At 43.4% G+C, this 16112-nt stretch overlaps 1 protein-coding gene across 1 annotated transcript in view; it reads left to right on the forward strand.

The window, feature by feature from the left end:
• The window catches only part of NFIA (nuclear factor I A), a 322110-nt gene that overhangs the window by 275357 nt on the left and 30641 nt on the right, over positions 1-16112 (forward strand). The window contains exons 7-8 of the mRNA XM_017733521.1: positions 13155-13241; positions 14324-14361. Coding sequence (XP_017589010.1) covers positions 13155-13241; positions 14324-14361 — 125 coding nt within the window. The remainder of the gene's footprint in view (positions 1-13154; positions 13242-14323; positions 14362-16112) is intronic.

Consider the following 16112-nt stretch of genomic DNA (forward strand, 5'->3'; position numbering starts at 1 on the left):
AATGATGCTGTTTCAGAAGACAGGCTGAAGTTATATCCTGTGCTGGCAGAGTAGTGCAAGCCAGGTTTCCAAACTCCATAATTAAACCCTGTCCTTTGGGTTACTGGCCAAACAACGGGAGGAGGAAATCAGACCAAGGAAAGGAAGCTTAGACTTGTCTGTGGGATGGCTGCTCTGGCTGGGAAGGAAAGTTCAGAGAGGAGCCAGCAGCCAACCTCCCAGCCCAGTAGGATCCACACCAAAGATAATAATACATCCTTTGCCTTTATTGCCTTTGAGTAGATTGCTTCCTCACAGGAGATTTAGATTTATGCAGAGATAGCTTCTTGGCCTATATGCCTTGACAGGTTTATGGGAGTGAGAGGATGAGTATTCCATCTCTGTGTGTTGCATCTGCTTAATTTTGAGGTGTGCACATGAGAAAGAGGGGAGACTCAAACCCTGGAGCAGGTGTGAAGCACACGTGTGCTCATGGCACAAGCACTGGGAGAGGATGGTAGTGAAAGGTGTGGCCTGGGACAGTGCAGGGAAATCAGGTCTGTGTGAGAGGGAGATGGGAGAAATGCGCTTCAAAGAGAGCAAAAGGTACAAGAGAAAGGGAAAATGAGAAGACAGCTTTAGACCATACAGGAGGGAAAAAGAACAAATGCCAGGAAAACAAAGATTTGACTTCCTAGAAAGGAAATATGAAATGGAATATGTGAGCTCCTCTTAGAGAAAGAGAGCACTCCAGGCAGAGGGTTATTTACCGCCAGCCGTGACTAGTCGCTCTACATCTGTCTCCATTTTTTTCTCTTGAACAAATTCCCTTTTTGGATACTTTCTTCCTGCTTTGCTTCCCTGTGATTGCCCCTGTAAGTGGTCTTTGGAGGGCAGGCTGTATGCTCAGAACATATGTGCAAACTGGCAGGAGAACAGAAGAGGACAAAACCACTCTGTGTGCTATTTAGATTAGGCAGTGGATGCTTCCCCCGTGCCTACTCCCGGGGTCCCCGCTGTGTGCAGGATACAGGCTGCACCTATTGTCCATCCACAGCCCTTCCTCTGAGCTTTTACTCGCTCTGCTGAGGCACCCTGATGTCTGTCTCATGTGGAGACTTTGCTGGGTGTAGATCCTCCGTGCTTCACCCACCTGGGTGTAGACCCTCGGTGCTTCACCCCTCAGCAGCACGACCTTCCCATTTGTGGCATATCAGAGTTGTAGTGATGAGCAAAGGACTCAGCCTTGTGTTCTTTAGACCCAGATACTTCCTGCGACCGAGGGTGCAGCACTCTCCTTGTACGTCAGACGTGACAGCCAAAGCAAACCCCAGCATTAATCCCATGTTCCTTGTACTGTACTCTTTGAGGCTCACATCCATTTACCTGCACTCGAAAGCTCCTGGGGAGCTCTCCGACCTAAAAAGGCTGGAGTCTGCCAGAAAAGATGAATTTCCTTTCACAACAGGAAGGCTTAGGAAGTAAAACAAAGCAGACATGTAGTAAATTACTTCTGCTTTTCAAATACCTTTTGCGGTATCCTCCTTACCATTACTTTATCTCAGCACTTTCAGTACATAACTCTTGTTAACTGAGAAGAGGGGCAAGAGAGGATAAAGATGATGTTAGTAAGAAAATAAGGCAGCATCACACTGGCTTTGAACTCCTGCACAAAGCTGGCCCGTGTTCAGTTCTGTGGCAGCTCTGCTTGTAATGGGGGTAAGCCATAATTACAGGTATACGTTTTTTAATTCCATAATAAGCAAAGATTGAGTTAATGTATATCTGTATTCCACTTACGCATTTTTTTAATGCATTCTCTTGATCCAGTCCAGGAGTAATGTTCGCATTGTGCTCCATCAGTCATTTTGTGAAGCATGTGGATGGAATTTGCCAAGTCTGCCTCCATTGTGTTTCTACAGCGTGGCACGGAAAGAAATGTTTAAGATGCAAATTCAGAGTATCTTATTGGTTTCTTTTCTTAGATCTTCCACTTGTTTCTTTACTTATATCTTCTACCTGTATTCTTAGATCTTCTACTTGTATTTCCACATGGTAGTTTAGTCCTTAGAGGACAGTAATCCCAGGAAAGGTACATGTTTGTACTCCTTGCACTTCTTGAGGTATCTGAGGGCACAAACAGCTCTGCTCTGGTTGTGGTCTTGACCAACTTGGTTTGCAAAATGGCTGGAGCTCTGTGGTCCTTCTTCCACTGAAAGACTGGTGGGGCTGCTCATGTCTTGGTCATCCCCTTGTCCCAGTTCCACCCTGGATATTCCATTCCTGTCCCGCCCTGCTGGGCCTTTGTGTGCCTTCACCTTGAAAACCAGGAACCAAATGAGACTTTCAGTGCAGAAACCTTAAGGAATTAGTAATACTACTTGCACTGCATGGCTCACAGACATATCCACAGTTCCAGGGGCTTAGGATGTTGATAGTTTTATATGAACCTGCAGAAAGCTCGAGAGCTCCCCGTTAGACCTCTGGACTCGTCTGTGGTGATAACGATGTCATTAAAGCTGGCCTCTTGATTGCTCTTTAAACCACCTGGGCTACTGCTGCTTGTTCCCATGCCACCATCTATGGGACCGTCTGAAAACAGTTTCTGAGGAATTTCTATGCAACTGAGGAGCTGAGATCTTATTTTGGAGTATTTCCCTTGCAGTGGCAGTGACCCCTAACTTAATGGTGCCGTGCCTCTCCCCATGGCTGGTTATGGAACAACCACATGCATGCAACCAAACTCTTGTTTCAATAATGCTTTTCTTAAATCTGGCATGGGCTTTCTCCTCAGCATGCAAGAAAACTTCTCCATATTTACTGAGGAACTTTTATTTATGCCATATGCATCAGAAAAGCTCATTCAGGCATAGTTCAGATGACCACAAGAGTATGTTTTCAATTTCTGTTTGAAATTATATCTTGGAAATTCGAGAGAAAGTGGTATAAGGGAGATCCTGGATTGTGTTCTTTATGCCCTAAGCACAGTTGTTGCCTGGCACTGCCTGGAAGATAAAATATGTGTGGTGTGTCCCAGCATCAGCGATGAAGAGTGTGTCTGATCTGTCCTCAGACAAAAGGTCTGTGGGCTCATCAAAGGCCTTGATGTCGTGCACTAACTCAGAGCCCAGAAAAGTTTTCAATGATTGTGCTGCGTTACTGCCAATGATTCAAGGGACTGCCTGCAGAAAATATGATGAAAAGCAAGAGAGCCATGTATTATACAAAATAAGGAATAGAAAAATAATCCCTTTTCACTGGGAAAACATTCAACTTCAGACCTGGAGCAGTCAATGTCAAGTAATTCTCTGGCACTACCTTTCAGTGGCTTGCTGGAGTGGGCAGTTTTCACTGGATCATAACTAGACACAGGAATTTCATGATCTTTATTGATTTCCCTGACCTGAACTATTTGGATACTCATAGGCCTCCAGAAGAAAGACAAAGCCTAGGTAACATCACTTTTCCCTAGACCGGAGGAGGTCCAGATCCAGGATCCCTGCCAATTGTATTTACTCAGCATTTCCCAGATGTGACATTGAATTGCCGCCGGTTCTCGGCGTGTGAGGTCAGGGAGTCCCAGAGCTGTTCTGCCTGTACCTGCCTCGTGCAGCAGCTTCATTACACACCTCAGCACATCTCCCAGCAGGCACCAGTGCCATTTTTTCCTCCGTTGAACTTAATATCTTAAGACAGTGGGAACATTTCACACAGAATGGTTCAGGTTGGAAGGGACCACCGAGGGGTCATCTGGTCCCACCTCCCTGCTCAAGCAGGGTCATCCCAGAGCACATGGCACAGTCTTGAATATCTCCAGTGAGGGAGACTCCACACCCTCTCTGGGCAACCCGCTCAGGAAAGAAGTTGTTCCTCATGTTCAGGAGGAATTTTGTTCTTTAACACAGAATTAAACAAGGCCCCACGTGCATGCAGCCGCCTAAAAAGCTGACTCCAAGTGAACAGGTAGATGCTTGAAGTGAAATGTATGATGGGAACACACTTCAAGGAACTCCAGCAGCTGTAGGATACAGAGCTTTTCTTAAATGTCTTTTTTTTCATAGAGTCCATGTGTTGCCGAATCCCTGCTCTCTGCATTACAGTATCCCATCAAAACACAAGCTGCCCAGTGGTTTTCAAGAACATAAGATTTTTCTTTTCTTCTAAGAGCAATAACACTTATCAACTTTTACTGAAATACCATATCAGCTCCTTGTCACTGGCAGTCTACAGTTCCTGCCGCTAAAAGTTTAATGCATTTACAGGAGCACTTAGGCATCAAGACTTTGATATCACAATCTGTTAGTCACAGGTGCTACATGATAGGTTTGTGTTAGCACATTATAGATCTTTTATCAGATACTGCACAAAATGTGTGTGTTTCTCTGCCAGGCAATCAGAATCAGGCTGCTGCATAGCTGATGAGTTACTCACCAATATAAGTTGTTGTTTATTTTAAACAGAACTTTCCCAGAACTGCACCTTAATGGGTAAGTTAAACTCTAATTGGTCAAGGCCAGTGAAGACCAGGAACTTAATGGAGCCAGGAAAAATGCAGCAGGTCTATGGTGGTGCTTTGAGCATTGTCAGTCTTTTGCAGTGGCATTCGTCAAGTCAAGTGATTAACATTGCTCATTTGCCATTGCAGACAGAGTCATTTTGACAGCAAATTACCACTGGATCAATAGCTCAGCTTGTCTTTGGCAATTCACGTAGTAGCATGAGACCTGTGACAACATGCCATGCTGCTGGCAGTGCTGCCTCCAAATCATGGAAGGAAGTGGGAGGAGGGGGGAGAACTGCTCACCGAAAAGTCAGTTCAGATTGGAAAGTTCTAGATGTTTTCACATCCCTCCAAGGCTCCTTTTATTTTTTTTCCAGACACTGGACAACACAACAGACTTGGCCTTGGGGTTCAGCCTAAACTGTACTTTCCATTTTTAATAAAATTAGTAATCCCATGCAAGTGTTGAAGCACATGCCTCAGCTTTGCTGTAATCCCCTGAGGAAAACATCCCTTCAGCATGGGCCTGGAGAAGTCGGGCAGTTGGTCAGTGTTGTGGCTTTGCTTCTTGCATCTAATTCCAGATGTCAGGAAATGCATAATTTTAAAATGGAGCTGGAGCTGTAGGAGTTCTGAGTTGAAAATGCAGAAAGAATTTTCCTGTAGCTATCAAACCAAAGTTGTTTTCAACTGGCCTGGTGCTAACAGCACCCCTACGTGCTGCTTTCACTGACCTCAGTGACCTAGAGGAAAGCAGATCTTCTGTGCAGTGTCACGAGCAGGAGGTCACCTGAGGTATTCCTGTCACCACACACAATTCACATCACCTGCATCATTTTTTTTGACGTATAGGAAGGGTTCTGTGCATGCAAAACTATTCCCTGACAAAGGCTTCCCAATGAGAGCAGGATTCCTGGGATGGCCGTGCTGTATTGGTCATCCATGGGCCTGACCTTCCTCAGATGTTGTTGGTGGCCAAGCAACATTTTGTTGCCACCTGTTGTTGATCAGAGAATCAAAGAATCACTGCATGGTTTGGCTTGGAAGGGACCCTAAAACCCATCCAGTCCCATCCAGACACCTTCCACCATCCCAGGCTGCTCAGAGCCCCATCCAGCCTGGCCTTGGGCACTTCCAGGGCTGGGCAGTCCTCAACCTCTGTCCACAACAGCCCACAAAATGTAGCTTAGAGCAAGGACAGTGACGTGGCTTGGGCTTCACTTTTGACACCAAGTGAAAGCTACCACCTTCCTTGGCACGGAGACAAAAGCAGACACTTTCTTTCCACAGGTGAGCTCTGAAAGACAGAAGCTCCTCTGGTCCTCTGACTGTGCCTGTGCATTTCTTGCTGATCTGGGGTCTGTCAAACCTGTATCTTTGTGAGCTCCAGACAGGTCTCCTCTGACCCAGAGATCCTTGAAGATCATCTGATAGTGCAGCATGGGGCTGTTCAGTTGCAAAATGGCATTAAACACATTAAAAGTAGTGTAACTGTCTTCCAGAAATTGAACTAGTCTTCTTATTTGCTTCTGGGACCAATTCAGGATGTTTACTTGGATCTATAAACTCTCCTATAGATTAGATCTTGGTTGGGAAATGGACTACATTCCTTTCATGTGCTGTCTTAGCACTTGAGATCAGCAGACTTGCTTTTTCTAATGTGTTTGGGAAGCAGGAGCAATATTTTATCTCCTGTGGTATGCTGCTGGTATAGAAATGTTCAGGCTTATTAATTCTTCAGGACACAGGAAAGTCTTCATCACCTGTGTAGGCAGTCATGGGAAAGGACCCACTGCAATGACTCCATTGAACTCTTTCTTTCTTTTTTTTTTTCCTGAGGCAGCTGGAAAATATTAGTAATCTTCAGAGCCCATATACAGTACATATTGAGAGCCAGTAAATGATGCATATTATTGCAAATTCCTGTGCACTTCTGCATTTTATAAAACAGATAACTAAAATACTCACCTAGCCAGATCGGTTCCCCCAGGGATGCACATTTCCAAGCAGAGGACAAACCAAAAACACAGAACAGAACAGAAATTAGCCAAATAGAATGTCTAAGTGTTTGAAACAAATGGTTTTAAGATCACTGAGTAAGGAGCATGACCTCCTTTTGCATCAGTCAAGGCAACTGTGAAACTTTGTGAAAGAAGCTCACCCCAAAACAGATGCTGGGCTATCTTAGGTAAATAAATTACCAAAAAATAATAATAAACCCCCCCCTACACTTTTTACAAAGCACAGCTGTGTAAATATTGCATGAGACAGGGGAGAGGGGGAGAGATGTAACATACACCCTTTTTTTATGCAGAAGTTCTGCTCTGGGCACTGTTTATTAACATTCCCAGTACAACCATCACTCCAGTGCCTAGCACACAGTGCAGCTACTGTACTCCCTGCACATGTTTGATCTTGGCTTTAGAGGAGAAAACAGGCTTTATTTTAAAGGAAACATTTTCACCCAAAGATAAAAGGTGCAAGGAAAGGTGTTAGGAGACAGGGAGACTTAAAGAATCATAGAATGGTTTGGGTTGGAAGGGACCTCTAAGCTCATCTTGTTCCACCCCCTGCCATGGGCAGGGACACCTTCCACTATCCCAGCTTGCTCCAAGCCCCCTCCAAGCTGGCCTTGGACACTTACAGAAGATGGTACAGGACCAGGTATGGGAAGAAGACCATATCTTATCTCTTTTTCCCATTCTCTTTCCCACACTTTCTGCCACACTGACTTTAGATGTGCCCCTGCTTCTGCCCCAGGTGAGGAGCAATTCTCCCTAATTTCCTTGTGCTGGATGCCTACTGCAATTTTCCTGCTTCTCAACTTCCAGGTACAGCACATTCCAGCTACAAAAACTGGCATCTGCCCACAGAGAGGAGCAAATGGCTCTTCTTAGCTAGACCAAAGGCTCACCTTATGCAGGTTGCTGTCTCTTACAAGAGCTGGTGGTGGACACTTAAGGAAAGGTAACAACAGCAGGAGAGGCATCCAGTGATGCTTTTCAGAGTACAGCCTCATGGATTTTGGCAGCAAACAGCTTGGTTTCATGAGCCAGAGGTTCTGTTCACATCTTTGTGTTTGGCTGCCTTCAGTGAACTTTCCTTTCAGAGATGTGCTTTTAACCCGTGCTTTATTTTGGCCTCCACAACATCCCGTGGCAGAAAGTTCCAGTTTTACTCTGTGCTGCATAAGGAAGAACCACTTCTTTTGTCTGTTGCCTGATCATTTTGCTGGATGCTTCTTAGTGGTTTTCTTTTTCACTGCCAGAAGCAGTGAATAAATCATTCCCCAGTTACTTTCTTTACTTTCCTTCAAGTGCTGCCCCAACACTTTGACCGCAGCAGTCAGCGAGCACAGGGAAGCACAGAAATCCATCTAGCAGCTTGTTAGCTCAGGTAACAATTTGGCTGAGTGGCTGCAGAGCCATCTTATACCTGCAGGAACATCTGTGTGCTGTGACAGCGGCTGTGTGTTCGCCCAAAGTGGGTATTCTGTGACTTCCACCCCAGAGCTCATGGTGTGAATGCAGTGACCCCCCAGAGAGCCTAAAGAAGGGATGATGTTTAAGTTCTTTCAATTTCCAGCTCCAAAGAAACTTAAACCTCAGCAGTGTCTTCATCTAGCATGGCTACAGCTCTGTTCTGGTTCCATCTTGCTCAGGGAAGAGCAGGAGATCCACAACCTCCTCCACCTCTGCTTGTTCACATCACTCCAGCACAGCCCTACTGACATCATCCTTTCTGCTCTTCCCTTACATCAATGCCTACTGCTATTTTTAGTGTTATATACACCAAAAAGCGCAACATTAGAGATCCTCTTGCTAAAATTAGCTGGAAAATTATAGGCTGTTTTACTGTTTTGTGCATGGTCTTCATTTGCCTCAATAGGATTTGCGCGCAGATCTTTGAACCCCCAAAAGCTGGACAAGTGAGGTGGTACCTGCAGTCCTCAGCTTCAAGAGCAGCACTCTGGAAAAAAAATGGGACTGTTTTATATCAGCAAGGGTTGGAGGCAAAGTCTTAGGTTCCACCTATAGGAGGGAAATACTTTTATTTTAAAAAAAATAAGGATTTACAATCAACGAGATTTGAAAAATATGAATGTATGGATTATCTTTCTTCGCATTTAGTGTTTTATTGCAGCAGCCCACGTTTGTCTCCAGGAGTATTATCCATGATGCAGCACACTAATGCACTACCTTGCTCTGAACAGGAGAAAGCACTTTGGATGTAGTCCAGATTTAACCCTGTCTTAGGGCTTGCTTTTACTTTTACCCAAAATAACAGCAAGTGGAAGTAAAGCATCATCCTGACTCTTCCTTGGGGCATGGCCAATCCTGCGTGTGAGGGGCAGCTTTGAGTCAGAGGGTGGTGCTCAGTCCCACTTGGCTCATGACTCCACTGCCTCGCTCTGCCCTTTCAGCCCCTACAACCCACCTCTGTTCTCCATCCTTGAGTGGAAACCCCTCGGCTGCATGTAGCCTAAACCTGCTTTGCAAGGAGCTGCTTCTGGCTGCCAGAGGGAAGGTTCGACATCTGACATCAGATTGATCCCTGAAAACACCCCTGTCATCCAGGCAGAATTGCAAATTCTGTCTGTTTGGAGGTTTTAAAAATTAAAAGATTCTCCCAAACAGCTGTGTTTCTTATGCAAATCCCCTGCCAAATGGTACCTTGTAAAAGTGTTAAAGAAATTGTTTGTCCTCTGTTAAAAAATGATCATCCCGAAACCCATTAATTTGGTGGGGGGAAAGGTTTTAGGAGGACAAAGCAGGCTTACAAAGTGCATTTCTCCCATGCCCTGTGAACTGTTGTGCTATTGTGGTTTTACAGTGCTATTTCTCCACTTTTGCTGGATTTTTCTCTTTAATGTTATGTGGAAAACCCTGAACAAAAACTGGCACTTAATTCTGAGTAAACAGTGGTAGCGACTGAATAGAAACTTGATGTCAAATATACAGCCACCCTGGGAAAGTCAAAATCCATTGCTTTCTCCTCTCTTCCAGTTGTGTCCTCCTTAAGCATATTATTCATAAAATTAGTGATTTAAAAAGGCATCGAAACATTATTTTTCATATTCATAGCGTCACTTTAAAAAAAAACGGTTAAAAATCGATTTGCTGGCCTCTTGGGGAAATGCTGTAATGTTTTTGGCTGTCTCCTACTTTCTGCTGCCAGCTAAAAGTACCATCTGGCTTGTTTAGGGCCCTTTTCCATATCAGGTGCTTCCAAAATTCTCCCCAACCAGAGGATTGTTTCGTTGGGTTGCTCTGCCTGCTGAGGCATGTGTCCTGGGCTGGGAATCCTACTGCTTCTGTTCCCTGCCATCTTGCTGACAGTGGTGTGTGTATGTTTGGGCACGGATCTTGCTGCCTCTCTCCCGAGGACATTTGCATCATTGTCAGCTGCACATATTAAATTGATATGCAGGGCTCAGAAACACGTATCCCATCTTTTGTCCCTTTGTTTGTGCAATTGTTGTGGTTTTAATTCTTCTTTGACACCTGGAATATCACAAAGCTGCTGATAATCTGTTGGCTACTAAGGGAAATGACATTGATAGAAGGATAATGTGTGTCAGACTTATATCTCGATAATTGCAGACACACCCCGAACCCTCGCAGCTCAGGGAATGAATATCCTAAATCCATTATTAATTTGGAGAGTCGCATGTGGCAGTTGGCTGTGGTGTCATCCTCTCGCTGCAAGAGTCACTTGCAAGGGATTTTAAGGCAGTTTTGGTTAATTCTGCATCGCTGTGTCGATTTATGCCTCGTACGAGTCGTTTTTGGTGCGTCCTTGCTGCCATTTCGCGGCAGCGTGAGGAGCTGTAACAAAATGGGGTTGATGTCCTAACTCCTCATGGAAGGAAGGCAGCTCCCCATGTGCCTTCTCCTGCCCAGGAATACCATCCCAACGAGCTGAGAACTGATGCTCTCTACGTGGTACCAGTTGACAGCAGTCGACAGTGACACTTTCTCCTCAGGATTCTTTGTTTTTCAAATTTGCTGGTTTACTTGGAAATAGAAACCCACCCCTAAAGGATTTATGAGTAGATTTGAAGCACTGTAGTTGCAAAGTCTAGGCTTGATGTGATTGTGTGGGAACAGGAAGGGTGTTTTGGAGCAGCTACTGCCATAAGCTGTCTTGTCCTATTTCAAAAATGATCTGTGCCATACACTGCTGACTTTTCCTGTCCATCCATTAAAAAGTGAATTATGAAGAGTGCTGAGACAAACAGATAGGAGTTTAACCTTGTTAGTAAATATCAGGTAGCTGATATATACTGCTAGAATGTTACATCACAGCCTTGCTCTTCAATATAAGTTTATGAAATTATCTTGTTACTATATAAACTGCCTTGGCTGGGTACATTCTTCCAGAGGGTTATTGTTTGCTGGATGCTGGCACAGTAGCATGACTCCGAAGAGTCAGTTCACGATGTGGTGAATTTTAAAGACTTGGGAGATGGCCATATCTATTTTTCAGCAAAGGAATGAAAGCTTTTTTTTTTTTTTTCCCCCCCTAAGGTATTAAAAGCTTCAAAAGATGTGCTGAAATGAAAAGGAAGTAATGGCTAAAGCCTGGATGGGAAGTAGTGCCTCAGAGTTGTTTATTTGCTTGTTTCCCCCAAAATCTTAATATTTTAAGTACAAGTTAATATTTTAAGTCAAATAAACCTGTTCTGTGAACTAGTAAGATACTTGAACTATTATCACACATTATTCATTTATTTCTGTGTGAGTGCAATAAAAATTTTACAAGCTGTAATCTTGTTCTTTTAATAGAGAGAAAACTATGCAGAATATGTTGCTTAGAGTATTAGATAAGCTGCAGTATGTTAATCAAATATTTTCATGATATGAGGGCAGTTGAGAAAACAGTACAATTTTTGCTAATGGCACTGGTAAGTAAACGGATCTATCATTACATTGTCATGAAAAGTGACATTGAGCAGAAACACCCTGCCAATCCCTAGAAGATAAGCATTTAATGTAATTAGACAGACACTGTCTCCTTTGTTGAACGTAGCATTAATCACCCAGAGAAGTCCAACTTTATATGAAATGGCTTTTTTCTGCTATGTCTTTGTATTAGAAAGCTTCTCACACGGTTTTGCCACGATGATATGTTTGAAGAAATGACTGCAACAGCTACACGGGTTTCCTCATGACACATTTCCTGCTGTTCTGTGTTCCATAATATTTAATTCTTTTTATTTAGCAGTGTTGCATTATATAGCTGCGACTTGTTCCTAAGTCTAGAAACCTACATGCAGTTGGAGCTGAACCTCTTTGAACCAGTGTAATGCATTCAACTTGTGAAATACAAAAGCAGCACAGATAGCTTCCATTATGTTCTTCAGTCCTTCCTCTGTGCTGTTAGCACAGGTTCATTGTTATGGCATAAGCAAAATGTTTCTTGCCTCAACTGCTAGTCCATAATATCACACACAAATAAAAGAAAAAGAAAAAGAACTTCTTTTTATGAAAATCTCATTGTTAAATGGATGAAAAATGTTGCCCCCTTCCAGAATTCATTGGCACTACATTTTTTTTTCCTCCCTTTTTTTTTTTTCTTTTTTTTTTTTCCCCTCTCTCCTCTGTTGCTTGTAATTTGTACTGTGAAACGCTGTCTGGTTATGAACTGGTATCAATTTGAGTCAGTGCACAGCTGTGTCTTCCCACCTTCTCAGTGGTGCCGAGGGCTTTGAAGGGAAAGAAAAGGGTTTAGTCAGAGATGACAGCAAACTTCACCGGGTAACAGGTGGAGGTCAAGTCGGTTTATTTGTTGGGCTGAACAGAGTGCAGAGATGAAAAATCTTTGCCATAATAAGGTTTAGGAAGAAAATGCTGACTAGTCTAAGCTTTGATTCCCGCTGACAGATCCTTTTCTAGTGTTCATTACTTGATTTCACAGTTCAGGCAATTTTAAGAGGCTTAAAATTATGTTTCTGCTCTCCTCTATAAAACTTTTCGATCACTTTCTAATTTTTGCTTTAAGTAAAGTTATAGGGACTCCCTGATATATCACTCCTGCCTGTAGACTCTTACAAAGTCAATTTGCCATCAAAAATGTAAGGATAAGCCTTTTTTTTTTGATCCCTGCTTTTACCAATTCTTTTAATAAATGAAGTAAAAAAATTCACATGTAGGCACCGATTTGACTAGAAAATTAAAACTTTCTAAAAAACCCCCTGAAAAGTGGATAGTAAACTAAGCAGGATGCTGAAGAAGCCAGTGTTCCTGTCTGGGAATATGGGATTTCTGTGTTAGTGAAGCCCAGAGCGCTGAGTGTCAGTCCCCGAGTGCTGGCGAGCCGTGCTCCGTCCCGAAAGGGAGCCACAGGCAGGCCCTGGAGAATCAGAGCAGAACGTGCTGACATTGTGTGGCAGTGCTGGGACTGGGGTGACCTGTCAGCATCGCTGCACACACAAAGGGATTTCACTGGGCCGAGCTGCCAGGCTTGGGGTCTCTCCGAGTGCAGCCTCCTGCCCTTCCCTGTGCCAGCTGCTGGGAGGGACACAGAGGCGTTTCTCCTCTCCCACCCTTTTTCTTCCACCACCACCACCTGCTTCCTACCTGCTGGAGTGGGCAGAATAGGATTATCTTTAGCCATTTGCTAAAATCTTCCCCCTCAGACTTTCTATTACTTCTGCATTCATTCTTTGCAGGAAGAGGAAACTCACTGGTCAAACCCTTGGACACCAGAATAGTTGCATGCAGTTTCCCAGGGAGCCAGATAGCTCTAAAGCTTCCCAGTGAGTGACAGTTTCTCTCTTCTATTCTTCTGAAACATGTGTTTTACACATATACTGAAAAATGTTAATATCAATTTACAGCCAGATTCTTGCTTTTTTTTTCTTTTTTTTTTTTTTTTTTTTTTTTTTTTTTTTAAGAAAGATTTTAAAAATCAAATCTCCCAAATTATTTACACTTAGAGCACCTCAGCACACATGTCACTTTTTTTACGTAGGAAAAAGTGTTGGATGCTCTTAAACACAAAACATCATTGGGCTTGAAAGCTGTTAGCTCATTCTGAGTTAGTGGCAAGAACGCTGGACTTGCCAGCACCAAACTGTGAAACCTTTTCTGTGTGACTGGTAGAAATCTCATGGGGGTAGAAATCAAAAAAAAAAAAAGGGGAGGAGGGGGGGGTGGAAATCTGTGCATTTGGATTCGAGCAGCTTCGATACCATGATATAAACTTTGTCCTGGAAGTCCTTGAATCACAAATCATTGGGAGAGTGTTTTGGAGAATTATCACTGTATGCTTTCCCTGGTCTTTTACTCTTTTCTAGGCGTCCATTAGTTCCCACTGTCAGGGAGAGGATTCTGGACTAGGTGGATCCCTGTAATCTGATTTGGCATGGCTATTTTTCTGTGTTCCTAAGCTCATGAGATCAAGTTATGTAGGATTATTTCATAATGCCAGAGCAGCAGTTTCTGAGGTTGGACAAAGCTATCTAGCAAAAGTGTCTGATAAAAGAAAAATCCTATCCCATACTGTAGCTTTCTTGGTCCAGTGAAGCAGCATCCTCACGCACACAAATCTTGTAAAGTTGCTTCTGATAGCTCCCTGTGTCCCTTGGTTTTTGTAAGCTAAAGTGCCATTTTCCTTTTTACAGCTTAATTGAACCTAAATGCACCCATTTTCTGCAATGTGGTATTTTGGTAATTTCGCTATTTGCTCGTAACTTTTCCCTTAAGCAAACTGAAAGCTTCCCCTTTATCACTTCACTGGGCCAAGATTTCACACAGTATCCTGCTTGCTACAAAATATGATAGTGTTCTCTCTCACCTTGTTTCTTTTTTCTTCTTTTACTTTCTTTTATAAAATCAGGATATCTAAGAAACCCCGAACACCGCGGAGCACTTCATGGTGGGTGTGCTTATTCAAACAATGCCAATGCTCTTGTTCTCGGTGCACAGACTTTTTGTGTTGGTTGGGGGGGATGTCCCAGGTGTCCCCTCTTGTGTGGATTCTCCGGTGTCTAGTAAGGACAGAGCTCGTGCCAAGCACTTTGCCAGAGTGCCAGCGCTGGAGGGAGCACTCACATGTCACCTTTGCCCTTGCCGTGCCTCTTTTCGTGGAATTTGCAGGGAGATTTCCCCTGGGAGCCCTCTGCCTCTCTGTCAGGTGTGTTTTCACCTGTTCAGTGGGTGACAGAGGGGCTGGGCAGCTCCCAGGAGCAGACCTGCAGGCAGCAGGGCCATCCAGGCTCCTCTGGAAATGATGCCAAAGCCAAGCTGCCGTGCTCTGCCTTTCCTCAGGGGATCCTGTAGCCACTGGGAATGCAGAGAAGGGAGGCTGATCTCACCTGTCTGATACCACCTGTGGGGAAGTGGTTTCAGTCTCTCTGCCTGGGAGCTGCTGGTGGCAGGTGCCCAGTGGCATTCCAGTGTGCAGCTGGAAATGGGCATTCCCAGGAAGGAGCACAGCAGCTGTAGGTCAGCTACAAATTGTTTCTGGTGTTACAGAGAGTTCGGTCCCGTGACTGTCACACCCGGGCAGTCAGAGGGTGGAAACACAAAGAACCACTGGATAGCAAAACATAACAGTTCCATGAGTACACTCTTGACCTGCCAAATTATAAATCCCTTGGTACAATGCACACGAGTTCACTTTGCAACTCTTTCTTCCTTTGGAATAACCTATAAACTCTTCACCTCAAATTGTGCAGAAATCAGGTGGCTTTACAGTCCGTGGTAAATCACCTGGGCTATTTTCAATCCTGGCCACAGCTCTTTTATTAATTAAAACACATGTTCAGTGGCAGTGTACACCGATTAAATCTTCAAAACCAATATTAGCACCAAACTTAGTCTTGTCATCATGAAAGTCATTTGAAAATATCACATGCAGTAACTGAGGTCACAAGTCGAGAAAATCTGCATATTTACCCATCTCCATCTCATGCCTGGGGTGTTTAGCAGCCATCATTGTTACATATAGCCTGGGTAGCCAATGATGGTTTGATGACATGCAAATAACGAGCAAATGATTTTTCAGAAAATTAAATAAATAAATAAAACCCAAAAAATTTGACTCCATCCTCTTCAGTTACTAAAATTCCCTTTAGTATCACTTGCAATTTAGGATCCATATGCATCTCAGGAAGATATAGTTGAAACATAAATCTATTCTGGGTCTTTTACTTGCAAAAATATCATACCTCAGCTATAATCATATGCAAAGACTTTTTAGAGGGCTTTGTAAATGCCATCCAAATTTATGATGGCATTTTTTGCCTTGCAGCTATAGATGTTCCATCCCCAAAGCACCCACATAAAGGTATATTCTCCTATGGATGGCTGCAGTTTGTCCCTGCTGCTATATCTAATCTGCCAAGTGTGCTGAAAAACTCTCAAGTAGCATTTGAAATGAAACAAATGTAGTCATGAATTTTAGACAAGATGTCTAAAGACGTCATTAGAAATTTTTTTTTTTTTCTTCTTGCAATATATATTTATACAATGGAAAATGATGCCGAAGCTGACATTAACTCAAAGGGAAAATTGAACTGTTATCCTGCTGTTTATTCCTCTTCTCATTAAAGTTTTTAAATATATAACTCATGAAATTATGTTTTGAAGAAATTGGTAAGATGTTGAGTACTAGTTTATTAGTT

The sequence above is a fragment of the Corvus brachyrhynchos genome, unplaced genomic scaffold (assembly GCF_000691975.1).
Source record: "Corvus brachyrhynchos isolate BGI_N302 unplaced genomic scaffold, ASM69197v1 scaffold34, whole genome shotgun sequence".
Classification (NCBI taxonomy): Eukaryota; Metazoa; Chordata; class Aves; order Passeriformes; family Corvidae; genus Corvus; species Corvus brachyrhynchos.